The 22,596-nt window shown below is 37.6% G+C and overlaps 1 protein-coding gene across 2 annotated transcripts in view; it reads left to right on the top strand.

Annotated features, from left to right (window-relative positions):
- The window catches only part of LOC117394569 (polycystin-1-like protein 1), a 61,692-nt gene that overhangs the window by 732 nt on the left and 38,364 nt on the right, over positions 1-22,596 (top strand). The window contains exons 2-26 of one of the 2 annotated variants that reach the window (XM_059018746.1): positions 3,066-3,189; positions 6,545-6,736; positions 7,137-7,318; positions 7,829-7,987; positions 8,307-8,611; positions 8,813-8,899; positions 9,588-10,827; positions 10,959-11,212; positions 11,514-11,602; positions 12,504-12,650; positions 13,738-13,855; positions 14,129-14,685; positions 15,205-15,569; positions 15,972-16,196; positions 16,740-16,859; positions 17,219-17,387; positions 17,864-18,103; positions 18,221-18,353; positions 18,974-19,177; positions 19,590-19,771; positions 19,942-20,145; positions 20,573-20,733; positions 20,995-21,192; positions 21,319-21,456; positions 22,322-22,393. In XM_059018746.1, the coding sequence (XP_058874729.1) occupies positions 3,066-3,189; positions 6,545-6,736; positions 7,137-7,318; positions 7,829-7,987; positions 8,307-8,611; positions 8,813-8,899; positions 9,588-10,827; positions 10,959-11,212; positions 11,514-11,602; positions 12,504-12,650; positions 13,738-13,855; positions 14,129-14,685; positions 15,205-15,569; positions 15,972-16,196; positions 16,740-16,859; positions 17,219-17,387; positions 17,864-18,103; positions 18,221-18,353; positions 18,974-19,177; positions 19,590-19,771; positions 19,942-20,145; positions 20,573-20,733; positions 20,995-21,192; positions 21,319-21,456; positions 22,322-22,393 (5,865 nt within the window). Of the gene's footprint in view, positions 1-3,065; positions 3,190-6,544; positions 6,737-7,136; positions 7,319-7,828; positions 7,988-8,306; positions 8,612-8,812; positions 8,900-9,587; positions 10,828-10,958; positions 11,213-11,513; positions 11,603-12,503; positions 12,651-13,737; positions 13,856-14,128; positions 14,686-15,204; positions 15,570-15,971; positions 16,197-16,739; positions 16,860-17,218; positions 17,388-17,863; positions 18,104-18,220; positions 18,354-18,973; positions 19,178-19,589; positions 19,772-19,941; positions 20,146-20,572; positions 20,734-20,994; positions 21,457-22,321; positions 22,394-22,596 lie in introns of both variants that reach the window. The other variant, XM_059018745.1, reaches the window with a different exon arrangement.

Raw genomic sequence — 22,596 nt, 5'->3', positions numbered from 1 at the left:
ATACAGCAACAGGAACATTTCACATTAACATTTTTTTTTTTATACTTATGATTTATCCTGTGAAATGCACAATTGTAGCGGTTAATATTCTCAGTCGAGCAAGGTGACAGAACAACGCTGGACCATGAGAAATACACAGTAATATAATAATTACTAATACTTTATATTCATTTATATATTAAATGTAACTCCATCAAAGAATTTTGGTTCGCAATCTGCTGTAATTGTGGTTGCTCCCAACCATTACTTTTGACTGAGACTGTGTCTTCTAAAACTCCAGTAGTTTAAATAGTCTTGGATGTGGAAGCACATGCCAAGCAAGTCCCAACTCAGCTCTCCATCAGTCTGTGAGATCTGCTGTCTTGTCTTCTTGTGAGTAACACTGATTTCCAAATGAAGTTTGTATATATAGCAATTATAAATAAAGCATGCATTTAGTGTAAGAGGAGATAACAATGGCCTTCAACAACAGGGCACAGTACAGTTTGGATGAACAAACATCACAAAAAAAAGTCTAAACATCGAAGGAAGTCCATAGCACTTGTCACATAGTAACTATAACTGGATGATACTTTGTGTGTACTTTAGACATACATCTCCCTCACTAGTCTATAAACACTATTGTTACTGAGCATGTTACATTCGTTTAATTCTTTTTTTAATTGAAAAGCATAGTTACCCTCATCCCCAGGCAGTACTTTCTTTGACCCCAAAGACACTGCTAAGGTGCAGTAAACTTGGAAAGGAGACAATACCAGACAACCTTAAAGTAAAGCCTACAAACCTTCTACCTAGTATAGTACCAGATGCATATTTAAAAATGAAAATGCATGTTTGCAAAAAAAAAAAAAAGTCTTTCTTTTAAAAATGCACATGGGAGACCCATAAAGCAAATATCAAAGTATGACAGGTAAGATTTATGGAACGGTTTCTATTTTAAAGCCAGGTTACCTAGCCATACTACAGTAAATAGCTGCATACAACCATCAAGTGATTATTGTCTATAAAGGGCATGTTGTCTTTATCAATTAGAATTCCATATTTCAAGCCTGCCATGTGCCAAGAAAAAGGCCTGAGTGACCCTCATTGTTTAGTTATATTGTTAACTGAAACATCCTAGTGACATTTTTCAGGCACACAACTTCAGGGGAGGATAAAGTACATTTATTTTCCTGACTGGAAGTTCCATTGGGTTATCATCTCATTTATTAAAATCTCCCAGTCGTGTGAGGGAGGTAGTTTTCTGCTTGGATGACTCTGCTGCACAGCTCTCCTATTTTTGGATGGCAGAGTGATGATAATGAGCTTCTAGGTACTGTGTATGGAACCAAGGGACATTCTTTCCAGATCAAACTGGTTTATAACCTTAGTTCTTAAATTTTAAGCATCTCAATGGCAGTATTTAGATGTGACGCAGTTTAGGTCAGAGGTTAAAGACTGTCATAACTGGTTATTAAATGTTAAACGCTGTAGCCTGGTTATCCCTGAGTCCTGGCAAATTTCTCCACTTTCCATAAATATTGTAGCAAGTCGATGAGGAGGAGTGGGGGGGAGGGGTGTTAATGGCTTTTAGAGTGAAATATACTGTAGCTAATATCCCAACTAGTAACTAGTTTCTCTTCCTCTGATGTAGCAATATAAGGAAAATGTAACACTTCATCTGGGAATCATGCCTCATTTCTCTAATAAGAGTTGAGGGAGCTGTTCCATGCTCACCCAATTCTTAGCCTCTTATAAGCGTCGCCTCCCCTGTGCCATTTGTGCCTAATTTTGCGTTTTTTGTTGTTTCTGTTCACTGCACAGAGAGCTAAGTTGTGGTAAACAAGTTCACTTCTTACCCCAGAGATGAGAATGCAAAAAGTAGCTTTGCTTCCTACTGTAGACCCAATAACCTTTGGCATTTGTAAGTTTGAAATACAAAACTGCAGAGTTTTTTTTTTTTTTTCTTGTATTGTCAGCAATATAAATAATTAAAGGTTATGTCATGTAAACCAGATCTACTTCATTTTTTTGGGTTCGGCTGGTTTGACACCTTTCTCAGAGTTATGTGCCTTATCCTCAGTATGCAGGTGAATGAAACACAAGCCTGTTAACATTGTGTAAGGAAGAACCCACAATGACACCCACTGCGTGACTCATTCCCTAGTTAAAAAAAAAAAAAAAAAAACAACTGCAAAAACTGACTATTCAGACACAGAAGAATGCCTGTCAGTGGTTCTTGGTGGTTATAAAACTACTTCAGCTATCGTTTTTAAAGGGCTGGAAATGGTGGATATGTAATTTTGAAGTATGGAAATCTAAGGGATTGTCATCTGCATGTAAGCAACATACATCTAACTCATAATAACCTCAATGTGGTCTTGAATTGTATCCACCCAGAAGATGCAGCATTCTTGTACTCATAAAATCACATCTAAATTAACAAAATAATATATTAAAATAATATCTTAGTGTAGAGACGCCAGTGAGAATGAGGTTTTACTGAGACAATTACACCAGCTTGGGATTCTTTTTTTTTTTTTTTTTTTTTTTTTAAATAAATCTAAGTACTCGACTTGTCCAGAAAATTTTATGTATGCATCCATCAATGCAAAAGGTTTTAGTCATATTTTTTTAAATCAGGTTTGTTGACCCATATTTCAGCAATATCTCTTTTACCTAAATCTTTTAGTGAGTGTAAGTTATCGGATAATTGCAGTGAGATTCTTGCCTATGCTGTTTAGCTGCCCCACTCTTGAATACCTGAGATAGCACAGAGGATTTCAGTAGATGAGTGATTTAAATGCAGCACCATCTCAGTTTACTTTGTAGACTTACAATTAAAGCATGGAAAATGTGTCTGCTGTTTTACTGGTAATGCCTGGGGTGCGTATCAGTTATAGTCAAGTTAATGTTATGTCTGTATTACTATCGTTTTATTCTAGATTTGTAAACCCATTATTTTCGGACTGACTTCCTTGTAAGTTCTTTACAACTACTTGGGTAACGTGTTAATGAGTGGGATATGCATTACCCTTCAATTCTTTGATCCTTGTTTTTTTGTTATTATTATTAAACCTTTGCAGACACAAGCTGGTATTTGGGCTGTTACTATGGTAACTCACTTGGATTTGCAGATGGACAATATGAAGTTCTCATTGGACAACTGGCAGGCCCTTCTGTTTGTTCAAAAAAGTGTCTTGAAAAGGGGTAAGTCTTTAATTGTAAATTGAAATGAAGCCCAAATCTAAGATTGTGAAGTATTTATTTTCAGCATATCAGTTTTACAAGATATCTTCACAGTTCCTAGAGGAACCTCTTATGGCATCAAGGCCATTCATAAGGGAAGGGGGCTCATTTACTTTGCGGGACTCTCATAGGCTCTCATAGGGTTTTAGATTGTTGGGCAAGAGTAAAAGTAATAACCCCCGCTAATAAAAAAAAAAAAATGTACATTTAAGTTACACACTAGAAACAGCAGAGAAAGTATGTCCTGGGTATGGAGGTAAATACAGGTCTGTCTCTCTGTCTGACTGTTTGTGATTGTGAAGTAAATTGCTAAGTATTTCTGACTGTGTCTGTCCTTCTGTCTGTCAGCGATACTGGGTGAACACGATAACAGCCTTGATTTTACACCAGTCTTCACCAAGCTTTCTTCATGTATTTCTAGCCTCCTACAGATATTTTATTTGGCTCTAATCCTTTACCCACAGCTGACCCACTTGTCTGTCTGTCACACTCTATATGGTGAACACTACCTGCCTTGAGTTTGCATCCAATCTTCACCAAACTTCTATTTTATTAAACACTCCTAACCACCTATACAAGTTTCTGTTGCATTTGACTATAATCTTTCACTTGCTGTGCACGCTTATTATTCTCTCATTTTAAACTTCCTGGTGTGGCAGGGGGTGTATGTTACTGATGTACTTGTTAGTAATATGTAAGACATCAATACACTCACACAAGACATCGTGCCCTGTCTTCACATGCTGCTCAAAAATAATTTTAACTGGGATAATGTTTTATTTTATCATTTTGGGTAATCTCAAAAACTCACCAAGTGGATTTGTTAGAACTCAGTAACGAAGGAACAAAAAATCTAATAAACATGGAAGAACAAAGAAGGTTTATAGCAAATTCTAATAATGTAATATAATACTAGTGACACATTCCAGAACAACAAACCACTTTTTCAGGTGTGCCTAATGCATGAGGAGTTCACAGAGATTATAAAAAAGGTACTTCACAGAGTGGATATGTACTGAACTGGCAGGTGGTAGTCTGAGGGTTATGAAGGAATGACAAATGCATATTTCTGCTCAGCATGAGACATTTGCATGTAATTCGTCACCTTTAGTCAATTAATGTGAAGTTTTTGGTGGGACACAAAACAAGGTATCCCACATACTTGAGACCTGTTGAAACTTGCCTGATAAAACTAAAGTTAATGAACCGTTAATGACTCATGTCCTGTTGTAATGATTCATGGCATAAACTACAGGGGGTGCTCAAGTGTTAATCATTTATTTTGAACTACTTTGAATTTTTAATTGAATAAATACAAAGGGCATAAAAATATCTTGTGTTGTTGTATTTAGAAACAAACAAATGTAAATAGTTTATATTACATTATTTGAAGAGACTGTACCCTTTTTACTTCTCAGTTTCTCAGGGATAGACTTTATTATGTCTTTGTTATATTAGACTTATATAGACCTTATGTCTTTATTTGAATTTAAATTGACTGTACTGTAAAAATAAATGTCTGAGGGTGGGTGAGTGGGGGGATGGGGGGCTCTTCATTCCAGCTAGAGACAGCGATTGACAAATCAAAGCAGGGGGCTTCCGAGCAATCATTCCAGTCCGTCGAAGCAGTGGCTTGTGAAGGTAGTCACTCATCCAAGGATTGCTGTCTGAGAAAGATGAAAGCAGCGAGTATCATTGTAATGGCTTCTAGAATGTGACACCTGGTTTATACATGGAGCAGCATATGTGTATTAGAGCATGCTAATAAATCAGTCATTCACAAATGATTGTCAAAGGATTTATCACTAGATAAAAAACAAACACATTACAGCATTTGTATCAGGGTAAATAAAGCAGCCCCTGTTTGATTTTTTATTTAACTTCTATGCAAATATTGCAGCTAAAATACATTATTAAATATATATTTGTATATTAAATTACTGAGGTATACAGCAGAGCGACTGTATGTCTATATGCATGTTATAGTTATTTTTTATGTATATCTTGAGAACCTTGTGATGAATCTTGGTATTTAGATTAGTTCGTTTCATGATACAATGAGATGTATCATTTTCTTATGTATGCTATATGACAATAAATATATACAATATGCAACAAAAAAAAAAGTGTATTAAAAAATTGTATTTATTTAATTTAGCTGTTTGTTGGAAATGTAACTCTTCTGAAGATTTCCATTGCTGGCTAAACTGGACTGTGGTGTGGATAGCAGGGTTACAGTCCAGATATAAAGGAGCAGTACTGGCAAGAAACTGACTCATAGCCATTTAACTCATTCTTGCAGGCAGGATAAATGAGTATTATAGCCCTTATACAGAGCAGGGCGAGAGGCCTGTTGTCCCTATTCTCTCCCTGTAGTGCAGATGGTAATATCATGCTTCCTTCAGAGCCACTGCAGTCTACCTAACTGTGCTGCCATCAGACCTTCAGTCTGGTTCTGATTAGTCATCCCAGCTGCCCATTCAACCCTAACATGATCATAAGGCAAATTAATAACACAACATAAAGTCTTAAATCAGCAGAACTTCTTATAACATACAACGGTGCTTCTCACACCAGCCTGCTAGGGAAACTAGTTCCCCCAGTAAAGGATTTTAGCCAAACTTCCTTATACAGTCAAAAATCCATGAGAGTACTGTGGCAATGTGCCCCACCCCTGTGTGTATTTTTGTGTTTTATGTTGTATGTAGTGTGTAAATGTTGGTGTATAGATATTGCTGCACAGGATATAAATGGGTCTGTGTAGCATGAGTTATTTAAAATATATAATTGTATTTAGGCACGTGCATTTAAAGCATGTAATATGTGAGCACAGGAGTGCACAGATTAGTTCACATGCTGGGATTCAAGTGAATAGTTAATTGGTAATTGAATCCCTGCACAATTGTATATGTAGATGCATGAAGCACTCACTCAGGGGTTGTGTGTTCGGGAGTGTAGAAAGGGTGAGAGAGGAGATAGTGATAAAAAGATAACAATTGCTACTATGTGCTGGAGAACCCTTGTTTTGTGTTTAGCGTTCGTCCACCCTGTTTGTTAGTGTTTATTTTGGCGTAAAGTGCCGTGTTCTGTTTTGTGCAACCTTTTTATTTACAATAAAGGAAGCGCATTTACCATTTCATCCATCCTGTCTGTGTTGTTCATTTCCGGGTTCTGATGTCACCGCTCAGCCAGACTGTCACAGGTACCGAATCACCCACACACCCGCTACCCTGGCCCTTTCTGATACTCTCATTTCCTGTAAATATGCAAATCTTGAACTCTTTGCATGTGCAAGTGTTTTTTTGTTTTTTTGCAGGTACTCGATAATGGCTTTGTCAGAAGAAATGTGTTATTGTGCCAACAAATCTGGTAACTTCCTTTTAAACCAAATTAGCAACAGCTCTGTTACACTTGATGAAACTGCTCATAATGCTAGCAGTTCAGCCGCAAACAACTTTAACATTGGAAATAACACTGATGTTTCAGCATCTAAAAACTGTGTCAACAGGTAAGACCTACTTTCCCAAATACTGTATTGGCTTTTTCTCAACACACAACGGGTCTGCTTTGCCATTTGAATTTCATATTGAGGCTTGCTTCTTTTATTTAGTCAGGAATGTGTTTTACAAAGACAGTGTTAGTTATGGGCAATGAAATTACTTTAGAAGAAATCCACAGTTTATATAAAAAAAAGAAAACATTTCAAATATATCATCTATTTCAGACCAGAAAATGTGTAAAAAGGCCATAAAATAAGACAAAATGAGACAGAATTTCATTTTCCTTGAAGACTATAACCCTTTTGTTGATGCTTCATCTTGCATCTGGTGAATTTATTACGTGAAATGTTTTGTTCAGACAACATGCTATGTGATTATGAGACACTTTTATCAACTTCCTCTATCTAGATGTTTTGATTCCCTCTGCTTACCTCATGGAAGTGAATTGGACAGCTTGGCAGTGTACAGCACACTTGGTCCCTACATTCGGAATGTCAGTGTGACACTGGTGGCTGACAGAGTGCAGATAGGGAAACCATTCGTTATTGAGGTGTCTGGATACTTAGCTAGTCCTTTGGAACAGTCTGTAGGTAAGGAATGACAGGATATTTATTATGTTTTAAATTCTAGGGAGGTCCAACATGTTTGTGCAAAGTTAATACATTTTAAATTAAATGTATGTCTTGGGCATGTTCCCCTGAACATTACTATGGCAAAGTAGAACTATCGTCAGACAATATAGATAATCTTAGTCTGGCTATGAACTAAACACGTTATCAGTTGCCATTTATTAGATTCACTATCAAATGTGCTTTATATGTGCTTTACACTTCATTATGCTTGAATTTAAGAAAAAAATGACAGATTTGTTTTCAAAGTATACATCATTTGTCCTGTAGCTTACATCAAATGTTTGGTTTTAAATTACAAAGGTAAAGTGGTAGCACTTTTGTTTAGAGATGCATTCAAACTTATGTATAAAATGATCTTTCTCTCTCTCTCTCTCTCTCTCTCTCTCTCTCTCTCTCTCTCTCTCTCTCTCTCTCTCGCGTGCGCTACAGTAATTCAGAAGTAATGTATTGTTTTGGTTCTTTTTTAAGGTGTGCAAGGTTTGAACCCAGATAACTTTTCATTACTTCATCTTGTGATAAACTGGACCCTTGGAGAGCACAGTGGTATCAGTGTTACTGTACTGGATAATGGCTTCTTCACTGCTTCCCCAGTTTGGACTTTTACTGAACCTGGAATCCATCACATAAGTATGTCACTTAAAAATAATAAAGCACTGTTGGTTAGCAAACTTCCATTCTTGGTCAGCTCTGTTCTGAATTGTTTAATTGAGCCAATCAAACCATCCAGACCATGAAGTAGTACATTATATCAATGTATCTGTTAAACCTATGAATCCAATTATTGAATCCAAATAGGCATCTTCTCAAAGGCATACTTTTAGTATTAAAGTGACAGTTCTTGCACTAGATTTAAGGCTACTTGCTTGATAAAAGTATATGTTTACCTGTATGCAGCACCTAAAAGGGAATTCTTTAAAAAAAATATATATATATGTTCAATTACCAGACGCATCTATCAGCAATCTTATTTCTGTGGAGGAATTCAGTGTTGACATTGCTGCCCTGATCCCGGCACCAGCTCTCCTGGAGGTTAAGGTGCACCAGACGCCAGAGCAGATCCCGTCTTGTGTTACCTTCCCAGTGGGAACAGATTCCCTTGAGAGGGTCTTCTTGGGTGACAGGTGCATCTTTGAGGCCTTTGTGGCAATGGGAATCAATTTGGATTTTTACTGGCATTTTACTGATGACAGCAGCACCTACAACTCAGGGGCTGATTGTTACCAACAGTCTGACTGCCTAAGCAACACTGTGGTAAGTGAGCCACTGTATTTACCACCATATTCCCTTAGTTTACCTTTGGTTAAAATAAACATTGAAGTAGAAGTAGAGTGTGACAAAGGTATAAACCGAAAAAGGTTTTGTGGTAAAACACATTTTATTTATCAAAACTCAAGTTTTCAAAAGCATTTACTGAAAATATGTAAATATAATATTGTTGTATTTATGTTGCAGAACCATACATTTGCAAATGAAGGACTTTACAAAGTGATTGTAAACGTTTCAAACGTCTATAATTGGATTCAGAAAGTCATCAGTGTGGTAAGTGTGCAAAATAAATATTGTCCTTGTGTCTTTTTGAGAAGTGGATGTGAGAAAGGACTCCAATGGACTTCCATCTGTGATTCAAGAGCCAATCACAGCGTGAATCTCAGTTTGCTAAACAAATTGAGATTCACATCCTTATAATCGCATTTTGAGTAGTTGGCTCCTAATTCACATTTTGAATACGAGTCACTGAAACTGCTTAATTTAAAAGAGTTGGGTCTAAGTGAAGTGTTACTAGAAAGTGGATTTAATATCAAATGGATGAAACAAAGATATAATATGAGTGGTTTTAATAGATTAGTTTCTGATAAGCTATTTGGTCATTTTATATGAATTCACAGTGGTGGTCTTAATATTATTGATAGGTACTTAATAATGTGAACATTGTAGATTATGTGCTTTCTTTCTGTTTTAATGAGCGGTTATGGACCAAAATTGTGTTTTCTTTCTGTTTTAATGAGGAAAATATTTGGAATCTGCAAACCTGCAGTGAATATGAACAAATCAGATTATAATTAAAAAAAAATGTCTCCAGCTTTGCCAAAACCCTAAAGGGCTTAGATTTTTCCATTTGACAAAAAATTGATAATGATTAGGAGATTAGTAATAAATCTGTAACTGTATAAATGAGTAGATTTGTGTCTGTCCAGTGTTGTAAACAATGCATCTGTTTCCCATGCAGGCAGTTGTGCCAAGGGTCCTCTCTAACTTGACGTTTGACACAGACAGTGGGTATGCAGTCGCAGTGGGGCAAAATGTCACTCTGGAAATGGAGCTCTTCACCACAGTACGCCAGCTTCTGATCCTCCACGTCACCTTTGAGGCTGGCATCAGCCACACCCACCAGCTCAGTGACAACTCCCCTGCCTTCCAGACCTTGAACCACCTACAGCTGGCGGAGAGCTATGGTCGGCAGTACTGCTTCCTTCATACCCAGGTCTTCCATCAGTACAGCACTGTTGGCAGCTTTAACATCTCAGTCGCTGTATATTTTGACAAGGGGGTAGTAAATGCAACATTACCCAAAGAATTACGGGTTTACGAGCCCATAAAGAATGTCTTTCCGTCAGCGTTTGGGGACCAAGTTATCCCTTCCAGAGTCAATACTACCTTGTTGATCAATAGCTACGCGGATAGGACTGGGTCTTCTGTCAGTTGGAACATCAGAAAGGACAACTATACTGTTGTTGATAAAACCACTTCAGACTGGTCTCTGACACACGCTTTTCAAGACACAGGGTTTTATATACTGCAGGTTGTAGCATCCAACCCTATCAGTGACGCCTCGTTTAAGACTGAACTGGTGGTCCAGGATGTTATCTCAGGGTTGTCTATTAGTAGGCTAAATCCGGAGTGCATACCTAGTGGTACCCTAGTCACTGTCAGTGCTAGTGTGGTCACTGGATCAAACATCACTTACACATGGAGCTTTAACATAAACTCAAGCATTATTACTGATGGGTCACAAAGTGCCTCTTATGTGTACAGTCATCCAGGTGCTTATTTGGTTACTGTGAAAGCGGAAAATAATGTAAGTACTGTCCTTAGTGATGGCCTGGAATTCACAGTTCAAGATCCGGTCGGGGACTTTGTAGTTGACGTACCAGATATGGTGACCGTGAATCATGATACAACAATGTCTTTTGCTGTGCTGTCTGGGACTAACGTGACTCTGGAGGTTTTTACCAATGGCACCCTTATTTTCAACGACAGTAGCTATGTGAATGGGAATCCAGTGAGCATGGATTTTGTTTTCAATCAGATGGGACCTTTGCAAGTTGTGGTTAGAGCCTCCAATCGTGTGTCCTCTTTCAACAGTACTACAATAACCCTTGTTGTCAAAGAGATACATGTGGTCACAATAGAAACTCCACAGCAGCCAGTGCTAGGAGAGAGCATCATCCTAATTGCTAGGGTTAATGGTAAGTAGAGTGTCTGATATTCCTTTACAAGCCAAAACACCTTCTAGCATCTATAATAACCAAAACTTTAATTTGGTTGGCATGTATCTGTTTGTCAGTGACTCTCGCATCTCTTATTGTTATTGTTTCAGGACATCTGTGGACAAATGGAAGTTATATTTATTACTGGACCCTGCCCCAGAACCAGACAGTTACATCTGGTAGCCCTGTTATTTCATACTCCTGCAACTACACAGGTTCTCAGCTCATCGGTGTTACAGTCACAAATCTTGCATCAAATGCTTCCGCTGAACTGCTGCTGAATATTTCTGCAACTGGAGCTGGACCCAGATTCACTCACCCTTCTACTATTGCAACTGGGAAAAAAGCTATTTTCTCACTACAGGTGAAGGAAATGAGGTTTATAAATAATTGTATAATCTGACTTCCAAGTTTCAAAACTGCAGTCGGTGTGAATGTGTGAATTGGCTAGCCATGGGCACCCGGTAAACTGAAAATTGCATAAATTGTCACTGTTTTCATTTGGTTCACACCTGCATCATGAGGCAATTTTTTACTAGTTATGTTTATTTAAAAACTTGAACTTAAATATAACTAACTTTCTAGAACAATGTGTTCTTACTGCTTTAATTAAGAAATATCATTGATTTAATTTTATTCGAAATTATAATTTCATTTTATTGTAGGGTTTTTATTCAGATGGAGACCGCTTATTAGTGAATTTTGGAGATGGAAATATAACTACTGTTTTATATTCTACAACATTGAACAACAGGTAAGTTCTTTACACATTTACAGACCGCTCCAAAAAATGAATAGAGCAACATTTCAAACTTGAAAAGACCCATGCATGAAGATGCCTAATGCCATATGAATGTCTCAGTATTGAGTATGGGCTCTTCTGGTATTGATGCAATCTCTACATTGACGTGGCATGCTTCTAATCAGGCGATAGATGTCATTTCAGAGGATCCTATCCCATCTGTGTTCTATGGGATTAAGGTGTGGACTGCTTGCTGGCCAGTCCATAACCGCTATCATTTCCTGCTCAACATAATCTATAACAAATCCTGGGCATATTACAATGGGCAATCTTCTGTGTCAGAACAAACTCAAGGCCTATTAACAACGGACAATCTCCTGTGTCAGAACAAACTCAGGGCCAATTACACCAGCAAATTGTCCTACTACGGGGTCCAAGACTGTGTCTATGTACCGTCGAGCACAATAAAATCTGTGCCCTCCAATGCAGTAGTGTATTTTCTGAAAAAAATCATTACTATCGTTGAAACAAAGACACATATTATATTAACAATCCAACATTTACTTAAGATGCTTGCAAAAATAAGTCTTTTGCTTCCCAAATCTTTTAGATATCGTACAGGACCTGATTTAGGACTCATTTTAGTTAGGTGCTGATCAGGGCCTGTGAAACCAGCCATTGGTTCACAGCTGTTTGTCTTGATTTTCTTTGTGAAGTACCAGCTGTATTCTATTGTGCTCTCAATAAAGTTCCATTTCACATGGTGTCCAAGTAAAAATTAACTGCTTCACTGCCACATTTTTTGAATCACTGGAAATATCAATGATGCACATATCCACTTCATGTTTACAAACTGTTTGATTTGATATCACATTCCCCTTTTGAATATACCCCTGGGATTTTTGTATTTCAGTGTCAACCACACCTATGTTTGTGCTGGAATCTACATGGTGAAAGTGACCTCGAGGAGTGGAGTCACTGTGTCTTCATTGATTGCAGTTCAAGACCCGGTGAAAGGTCTTTTTTTAACAGGACCAGACAAACTCAGTCTGGCTGTCGAGTAAGTCTACATAGTGTTATCAAATGCACTGTAACCAGCTTGCTTTTAGCTAGGACATTCAAGTATACAGTATGTTTTACATTGCTAATTGAACATATAATACAAATAAGTTATTTATTATACATTGTTCCAGTTTATGTTTCATCTTTTATAGACCCTGTGGCAGGGTGGAAGCCCTGCTGGTGTAAATAGTGTGGGTGGTGTGTTTTTATTTGTTTGGCAGGGATGGGGTTAATTCCATCCCTGCTGAATACATGTGTGGAATGTGACTGGGTCTTAATTGAATATTGAATCATCAATTAAGACCCTGCCACATAGTATAAACATGGAAGAAATCCTTGTTTGGTGGCAGGAGTTGAGAGGAGTTTGTCAGTGAATGCCAATGCCCAGTTGAAACAATGGTGTTTTTGTTTAAACTGTTTATTTTGGCCCCTGTGCCTTGTTTCTTTTGTTTTTGTTAATTTTCTCTTAATAAATATGCACTTCAGTGCTTAAACTGCAGCTTTAGCCTTGGGCACAACGCTAACCTTTCTCTCATGGGTTGGGCCCAGGACAAATGTTACTGGTGTCCGTTCCTGTATCTCAGTATGAATACAGTTACAAGCATGAAGGCAGGTGTCTAAAATACAGATACACAAATGAACAAATACTGGCTGGAGGTAGAGACTGAGTCCAGTTTATACCAAGCTAAAAGTAAACCTATTATTATTATTATTATTATTATTATTATTATTATTATTATTATTATTATTATTATTATTATTTATTTCTGAGCAGATGCCCTTATCCAGTGTGACTTACAATTGTTACAAAATATCACATTGTAAAGTATCACATTTCAGAATATGATATTACAGATAAGAGCAGTTGCAAAGTACAATAACATCAGTAGCAAAAGATAAAATTCAACTAAGAGCGAGAGTTGTGAGGTTTACAGCAGCTGTCTGAACAGGTGTGTCTTGAGGAGGTGCTGGAAGGTGGTCAGGGACTGAGCAGTCCTGATATCCGTGGGTAGGTCGTTCCACCACGTTGTGAGGGCAATCCGAATGATGGGTGCGAGAGGATTTATTTCTTCTTTTTATATTAGTCAGCTTGTTCCTTCTGTTGTGACGTGGACAGCCAAAGTCTCTAATGGTACAAGCTACATCTTCCACTGGACATTTTCAAATGGAACAGCGAATGGCACCCTGATAGGAACTGACAAGGTATACCATGTTCATTATATACAGAGGGCACATATTTCACTGAAAAAAAAACAAAACAAGAACTTTAATGGCCATTGTTCCCTTTTTTATAAACTTTCGCATATATATATAAAAATCATAATCCTTTTCATAACACTTTAATTTAGTAAGGATCTGTTATAAACAATGTACTCTATCTAGAAAAATATGTAAGTGAAGAATGCTATTAATAACTATAACCTTTAAGAAGATATTTCATTTGTATTTCTATGCTGTTTTTTGTAACCCTTGAAGTTCTCCATGGAGGTGAGTGCACCAGCACAACTAAGCATCAGTGTGTCCGTGGAGAACGAAGTCAGTCAGCTTTCTGCCAACTTTGCCACAACGGTCCAATATCCAATTCTTCAAGTCACCATAACTGTAGCCCGGGCTGCTCTTGGGCAGCCAAGCAATGTGGTTGTAGCAGTGACTCCAGCCCAGAACTACTCTATTGACTTGGATTTGGGTGATGGGAAGGATCTGCTTTCATTCTCTCTTGAACAGCCACCGGAGCTCCACTGCTCATCAGTACCTCTGTGCTCTTCAACATTCCAATTCCAACATGTATACTCTGCCATTGGAGTTTATTACCTGTCTGCCAGTGTGGCTAATTCTGTCAGCTCTGCCACACAGACAGCAGATGTTGTGGTGGAAGAGCCTATTGCTGGTATCCAGCTAGTCCTGATGACTCCCAGTGTGATCAGAATCAGAGACTTCATTAACGCCACAGTCTCTGTGCAGTCTGGCAGCGAGATTACATTTGAATGGCTGGTTTCCTTTCCTTACCCAGGAAGTTACAATCCAACTGATCGGTAAGGTTGATGTAAAGAATCCAAAATATGTTTTTCTTTTTTCTAAAGCACTGATGTCCAGAGAAGTAGTGCAACAACCGTCTTGACCTGGCTATACATTGACCTTGGTTTTTAAGATGGGTTTATAATCGATGTAACCTGATCAAATAAATAAATAATTAAATGAATCTGTAAGACAATAAAGCATTTACTCTATTTACAGTGAGGCTTAGTATTCAACAAAAAAATATTAATATAATCATTTAGCAAATAATAAAACTTGACTAGGTAGATTCAAATAATTGTGGGATGATGTAATTGTGGCTGATGGCCCATTTTTTATGATGTTTTTGTGCATCATCTTAAAATGATTTTACAATTAATACTTTTTTAAACCAAGCTTATTTTCCATGGTGTAACTCAAGTACAACATATCTCATGGTAGGTTAAGCTGATGGTGAGGAAAATGCCTACAGTGCCAATGTCAGTAATCAAAAATACTATTACAGCACAAATAATGGCTTTTGTTTCTAATTGCAGCAATACCCATGTTAGTTCTATGAGCTTCCAGCCTGAGATCCCTGGAGTCTACCTGATATCCGTGAGGATTTCCAGTCCTCTGTACAGCACCCCTTTCATTAAGGGACTTCCAAGTCCAGTCAAAGTTCGCAGTCCAATCAGTAACATCCAAGCTACGTTTCCATTTGACATGAGCTACACAAAAATGTATCTCCAGCCAGACGGGAGGTATGCCACTCAGGTCTTAGGTTTCAGTGTTCACACTTTCTCCGAAGATGTCCATTTTCTGTATGATTTTGGTGATGGGTCGCCTGTATCTTATGTCCAGGGAAGCCCAGGATTTTTTTTTGGAGTAGCTGCTTCGTGCTTACACCAATTTACAAGAGGTAAGTAAAAACTTCCATAGCACTCCATAAAGGTGTGAAGAGGGGCCCTTAGAAGAGGGCTGGGATAAAACCAGACGTGCTGTAAAACACATTTCTGGTGCAAGTAAGCAGAACATGCCTCAGCGTAATTTGACAATGATTTTGATCCTTTTGAAGTCAAAAATATTTTTAAACCACTTTTGGTCAGACAATGCTTTAGTGTTCTATGACAGTCGTGTGTATTTTTGCCATTGCAAGTACCGTAAGCTTTGTGCTCATGTACTTTGACAAAAAAAAAACAATTGCCATGCTCGTTATTCTCGTTTATTCTTCTTACTCTCCACATCCATTCAAGATCCCAATCCTCCAGTGGATCTTAGTATTTTGTATAATTTTTGACACCAGGCTCTTTTTTCTTTTCAGAGGGTACATACACAATCAGTGTCACTGCATATAATGAGTTCTACAATGCTACTGATGTGCTTGGCCCATACTATGTAGAAATGCTGCCGGAAGGGTTGAATTTAACTATGAATTCCAGCGTGATTCATAAAAATGAAGTTATTCTTTTTAATGCAAGTCTAACAAGGGGAACACATGTGACGTACACTTGGAACATGGGAGATCAAACTACTTATGTTAATAAAGGTGTGTATTTAAGGAGAGGGGGGATTTGTAATTCGTTTAAAACTTTTTTTCACAGAATGTGCAATATCTATGTTTTTTTTTTTCCTTACCATTAGCATTCTAAGGTCATCAGTAATCTCTTGTAAAGGGTTAACATTTGCAATAATATTGCACATTTACACAAAGTATTATTAGCGTTACAGAAATAGGAATTTGTAATGTGATTTCTAACATGATTTTTAGCTGTCATAAAAAGGTATTATAAATATGAAATCAGCGCTGCTGCTCACTCACATAGCGAGGAATCAAGGCTGTCATTAAAAGGTATTCTAGATTTGCTTGACAGTTTAGCCTATCAAGTCTGATTGTTATTCAGCCATCACAAAATGTAGTGCGATGAGATGAAGCAAAAGTGGAATTGTTTGTATTTATTTATTTAAAATTTTGTCATAAAATGTCCTCCATAAAAATCAAGCACGATAACCCTATTAAAATAGCTATTTTAAAAAGGAAAGGTGTTTTTTGTTTGCATTTACTGTACATCTCTTGTACATTTTTTTCCAGGTCCGGTTGTACATCACCAGTTTTTAACAGCAGGGGTCTACACTGTGATAGTAAATGCTCGAAACCGGGTGGGAAGTGTCATAACCAACACCAGCGTGTCTGTCCTTTACAGATTGCAGCGTATGTAGTACTAATATCTGCTTGTATATAAAAGGGACGGCACACATGTGGTAATATGTTAAGCAAGGTGTTGATAAGAGATTTAAACTGGTAATGAGAATGGAGTCTGTCGCCCTGTTTTTATTAGTTGCATTTTTTAAAAGAGTGAATGCTTCGCCAGTGGGAGGGAAACTGAGGCTTGAAATATCTAGTGCTTGCTATCTAGGATTTATTATTATTTAGGCGTTACAATAAATACATTATTAGTAGAACTATGTAATGGTAAAATAAATACATTGTTTAATATTGGCAAGTGTCACCTGTTATTGTTTTACAGACAATGGCACTTTCATCAACAGATTATTCATTTTTTCTTATAGCTGTTCAGATTTATACAGACAAACCCATCTATGCAGCAGATACTGATATTACATTTGAAGCTGTAACTTCAGAAACCGGCCTCTTGGAGTTTGTGTGGTACTTTGGGGATAAAGCACCAGTAAGGACAACGTCTAAAAGTATAAGCACAAGATATTACACCGCGGACAGGTATGGCTTGTGTGTGAACAATGACTTATTTAGTCTTGAAATTGAAATGTATTGCTTTTGAATACCCTGCATACCCCCCAAAAAGTAATACTTTCCTTGCAGAAAATAAATAGTATTATATTGGCAGGTATTTACTGTTACTATTCAATATGGATATTGATCACAATTAATTACCGGGAAAGGGAATCTATATCTAGTTGGTATTGGTATTGATTTATTGATTTATTTATTTATTGATTTATTTATTTATTAGATATATGAGACTGAACCTGGTACTCTGGAATAATATGAGTTATTTCTTCAATGAATGATTATTCTAAACAAACAAATACCAAATCATAGCCATGTGTACCATTTATGAATTCCAATTCATAGTACCGGTACATCAAAAAGCACATGTACAGTATTGCTGTTATGTTTTGTTGAATCTTTCATCCTTGCTGTGTAATCAAAACACACGTGACTTGGTATTGCAGGTACAATGTGATCGTCAATGCATCAAATAGGCTGAGCTCATTTACATCTGACATCTACCCCATCACTATCCAGAGAAAAGTCGAAGCCAACAGGCTTTTATCTGATGCATCTGTTCTGGTGAACGCCAGTGTCGCCTTCGATTGCAGAATCAACTCTGGTACCAATGTTACATACCAGTGGAGCTTTGGGGATGGCACCTACAAAACAGGCAGGAGCACCGAATACCATGTCTTTGACAGGTAAATGTAGTGACATTACCATTAACAGCCCTGTTGTGTGTAAATGTTTTCAAAACTATACCTGGAATTGGTCAGAAAGAGATGTTTTTGTACTCTGTGATGTTTTTGTCATTTCAGAATGGGGGAGTTCACTGTGGAAGTTACAGTGTCCAACCTAGTCAGCTCTGTTTCACTTACTCGGCAGATCTTTGCTGTGTATGAGCCCTGTCAGCCGCCTCCTGTCAAAAACATGGGTCCCCTTAAAGTGCAGGTAAAGCATTCACTTCTGTACTGCGGAAAGATATATGGAAATTCAATTCCTATTTTAATCACTGATGCATCAGGTTTATCAGTGTGGCATGAAAAACGAGAGTCTCTTTTTATTATAGATATTTTACAGCAGTGCATTTACCACATTGCAGGTTAAAATGCATGGGGCAGAATTTTGGAGATTTTTTTTTTTTTACTGACAGACTCCACAAGAGGGAAGTATTGAAAGCAATCATGACATTTAAACAGCCTTACTTACTGGAAGCTGAATTGCAGTATGTTTCTGTTTTTAAATACAAATCCTTCATAAGCACTTTACTGTTGAGTGTAGATTTAACACAGAAAGGAGTGTCAATATGACATTAATTAATGAGCAGTTTGTTTCATGAGACACAGGTTGAGTTTTAGTCAGCTGCATCTCAGTCTTCATCAGACTGATGTATGTCTCCGAGCATTTTGATGTGAAAGCTGTTTTTGTCGCCAAGGAGGCACACCTTCATGTTAAAGTATTTAGCAAGTGCAGTTTACTGTAAATGGGAAAATTTGTTTAGATGAAATGATGATGAACCCAAAGCACAACCAGAATGAAGTCCTTACTCTTTCTGTTCCCTCCTTGTGCAGGTCAGACGAAACCAGGATCTGAATCTCAGGGTGACGTTTGAAGCTGATATTAAGTGTAACATTTCCCAAGGTTTACTCTACAGCTGGACCTTCTTTGATTCAAATGATATTCCAGTAGAACTTCCTCTAATTAACACCAACATGCAGATTATTTACATCCCCAACAACTTTCTGGAATATGGCCGATACACTGCTGTAGCCAGGGTAAGCTATCGTAACAGAACCTACCAGTGAGACGCAATGTCAACTAAACAATTAAAAGGATCCATTCTTAAGTCTTTACAAAAAGTTGTTGAGGTCAAAACTGCATATGACATTATATCATGAAGTTATTAAAGGGTTTCTTATAATGCAATTATAATGACATCATTTATTATAGTATACCTGTAAACACGATAAGATTTACAGAAGCACCGAAAACATTATTATTATTTATTTAGTTTTTTAATACTACAAGATTACAGGTGTGGATGTTTAATAATATGTTCTGTTGTCTGAAAAATATGCCATTTACGTTCCATGTTGTACGTGGTGTATGGGGGGGGGGGGGGGGGGGGGTCAATGAAGACAGTTAAATGAGGAATGCTGATGTGTGTTTGTTTTTTCTGCAACACAGGTCCAAATTAAAGGGAATGTGGTCTACAGTAACTACACTGTGCCCATTGAGGTGATTCCTACACCACCAATCTGTGTGATTGATGGTGGTAACAATATATTCATCAGCAGCAGGAACAATTCCCTAATAACACTGAATGGAGAAGGATCTTTTGACCCGGACTATCCAGAAAGTATCTTGAGGTACTGCTGAGAAGGCCTTATTAAAGTTTGTCATGTACAGTATTCAGCAATCGCTTTATTTCCTGTGAAGTATAAAGTTAGCAGTGTCTGATGTTTATACTGATGAGTATACTATGTTCTTAGTGTGCTTTGCGATGTTTTACACCATTCTGCTTTTATTTCGATCACAGCTTTACTTGGGATTGTGCTCCTGTCAGTGGAATCGACTCGTCGTGCTTTGACTACAATGTTTCCACCACCGCCTCCACATTCACAATTCCAGCCTTCATCCTTAAAAGCAGATTTGACCAGTTTCAGTTTACGCTAACAGTCCAGAGCGGAGATCGCTCTTCTGCAGCAGAAGTGTTTGTGACCATCCAAGAGAGTTTACTAAAGTAGGTAACTGAGTGAATCCAGAGCTCACAAGCTAGACTCCGTTTAGGGTCCTGGATTTAGCAGGGTATGTTATTTGACTGTTTCTCGAAACTCTGCTACAATAGTTAGTACCCTAGATAGCTTTTGTCATCCACGTTTTCGGAATATTGTTTAATGTCCTAGTATGCTTGTTCTGTATAATTCTGCATTGTTGTTTCTGCTTAGATTATTTCCCATGCCTACTAACTATCGTAGCAAAATGCTCTGTTTTTTCTGAAGTGAGGTGGGGAATCACAGCTGTGCACAATGCTTCACCTGTAATGCAAACCTGATAGGCTTCCAAACCTCACTTCAGTAAATTAGCCTTTAGGAATCTGAAGCAATTGTTTCAAGCTGAATCCAGAAAACTAAAAGGAAATGTTAAAAGCTACATTTTGCTTGTTTCAGGACAATAAATGTGTTTTGCTATCAGTGCATAGGAAACACCGTTAATTGGAATGAACCATTTTCAGTCGAAGCTAAATGTGAGACATGTGAAAACATCTTAGACCTTTCTTTTGCCTGGAACTTGTATTTAGTGAATGCCTCTAATGAAGACAGCACTGAAGGTAAGGCAAATGTTAATGTTGTTTCTGTTGCAACAGCTTCTAAAGGGTGTACAAAGTTTTAAACCTTTTATTAAACATAATACAGTACTTTACCTTTGAATAACGCTAGTGATATCTGTTTTATGCAACTAGAATGTGTTAATGAATGGCATTATGGGAGCAATATGATCCATGACCAATCCCACTGTATAATCTTCTCTGTAGTGTGATATAGCACTTGTGTTATGCTGATTTTTAATTTTTGTATTACATTTTTTTCAGTCCCATTTTGCAAATCACTCGATGTCGGTGGCTCTTCAAGTTTATTCATCGGCCCTTCACATGGAGGAAATGATCAAGCTACCCAAGCACCCCCAATCACTGTGTCTCCTTCTACTTATCCTGCTACATCTTCCAATGCTTTTTCTGTCACTATAGCTTCTCCAACTTCCATGTCTCCTAACCCTGCTAATGATACAGGTACACTTACTACTACTGCCACCACCACTAAAAGTGCCTCCCTAAACCCTGCTGCTCTTACCCCTAATAATACTGCACCATTTTCAAACAACTCCACAAATACTTCAGTACACCAATTCATCACAGGTACTACCACTGCTGAGCAGCCACCCCCCACCAGTAACGAAGACCCTCCCTTCCCCCCCTTTCTTTTTCCTGTGGAGGGACCTGCCTCGGGAGGGAGAACGCGACGAAGGAGATCAACATCTAAAACCATCACATCACGTAAGAGTAAAGAACAGTTTGGGCATGCTTTGTAAAAAACCTTCTCTCCCCAGCAGCAGGAATAAAATACCTTTTCATTCTGACATAATGGCAAGCGAATCACTTATCCAGTTGTGATGAAACTTGATTTAAACGAGCTGTTGAATGGCAATGTTTTATATCGGTGAACTTCCAGTACATTCTATTGAGAGAGGTGTTACTCCTCTGAAAATATGATGTACTGTGGAATTAAGGCTCTGTGTAAATTATGGTTTCACGGACTGCGCAGGAATGGTAAAAAATAAAATGTGTATTTTAGTATTTCATAAGTATAATATATATGAAGGCATTTGTAGTCGATAAGTCTCTGCTGGACAAGGGAGTGATTTTATTTCCTGACATCAGGAAAACAAAGCTTCATTGGAGACTTCTGCCCGCGAAACATTATTTGAGTGGCATAGTGTAAGTTGGTAACATTTCAGTAGTGAGAGAAGGCTTGTGATCTAGGCGGGAAATACTATATACTGCAAGCAAGAAAATGGACATCACCTTAAAAAAAAAAAAAATGCATCTGCTGCAAATCACGTAAAGTAGTATCCACCAGGATACAGTGATGCCGGTGATCTCCTTTGTACCTCCTGCAATGTTTCTGTGGCTTGGCGGTCAGAAAATAATAAAAACGCAATGCATTTCAAAGTCGTCTTCAGCCACAAAAGTAAAAATGTGCAAATTAAAATTGACAGCAAAATATTTAAGGTTAACTTGCTAATAATGGAATTACAGTTTGAACAATGTTTTTTACAACTGAGTTTAGGATACTGTTTAGTATTCTGTTCAATTTTCTCCCCATACTGTCCGATAATAATGATTTACTTTCGGTGAGCAGGTGAGGGGGTCCTCTCTGCAGGGTCTTCCGGGAGCTCTGAGGGAACTATTTTTGATCTAATACCAACGCCAGGTAAGCACTGTTTTTCGCAAAATGAATATTATTATTATTATTATTTATTTCTTAGCAGATACCCTTTCCTAGGGTGACTTACAGTTGTATACAAAAAATACATATCAAGAATTACAGTATTATTAACAGCAAGATACAAAAAACAATGACTTCAATCCTAATAAAAGCAAATACAAAACACAGTATGATGTGACGGGACATTT

The sequence above is a fragment of the Acipenser ruthenus genome, chromosome 3, assembly GCF_902713425.1.
Source record: "Acipenser ruthenus chromosome 3, fAciRut3.2 maternal haplotype, whole genome shotgun sequence".
Taxonomy (NCBI): Eukaryota; Metazoa; Chordata; class Actinopteri; order Acipenseriformes; family Acipenseridae; genus Acipenser; species Acipenser ruthenus.
Note: the sequence above shows the minus strand (reverse complement) of the source record. Positions and strands in the feature narration are given on the sequence as shown.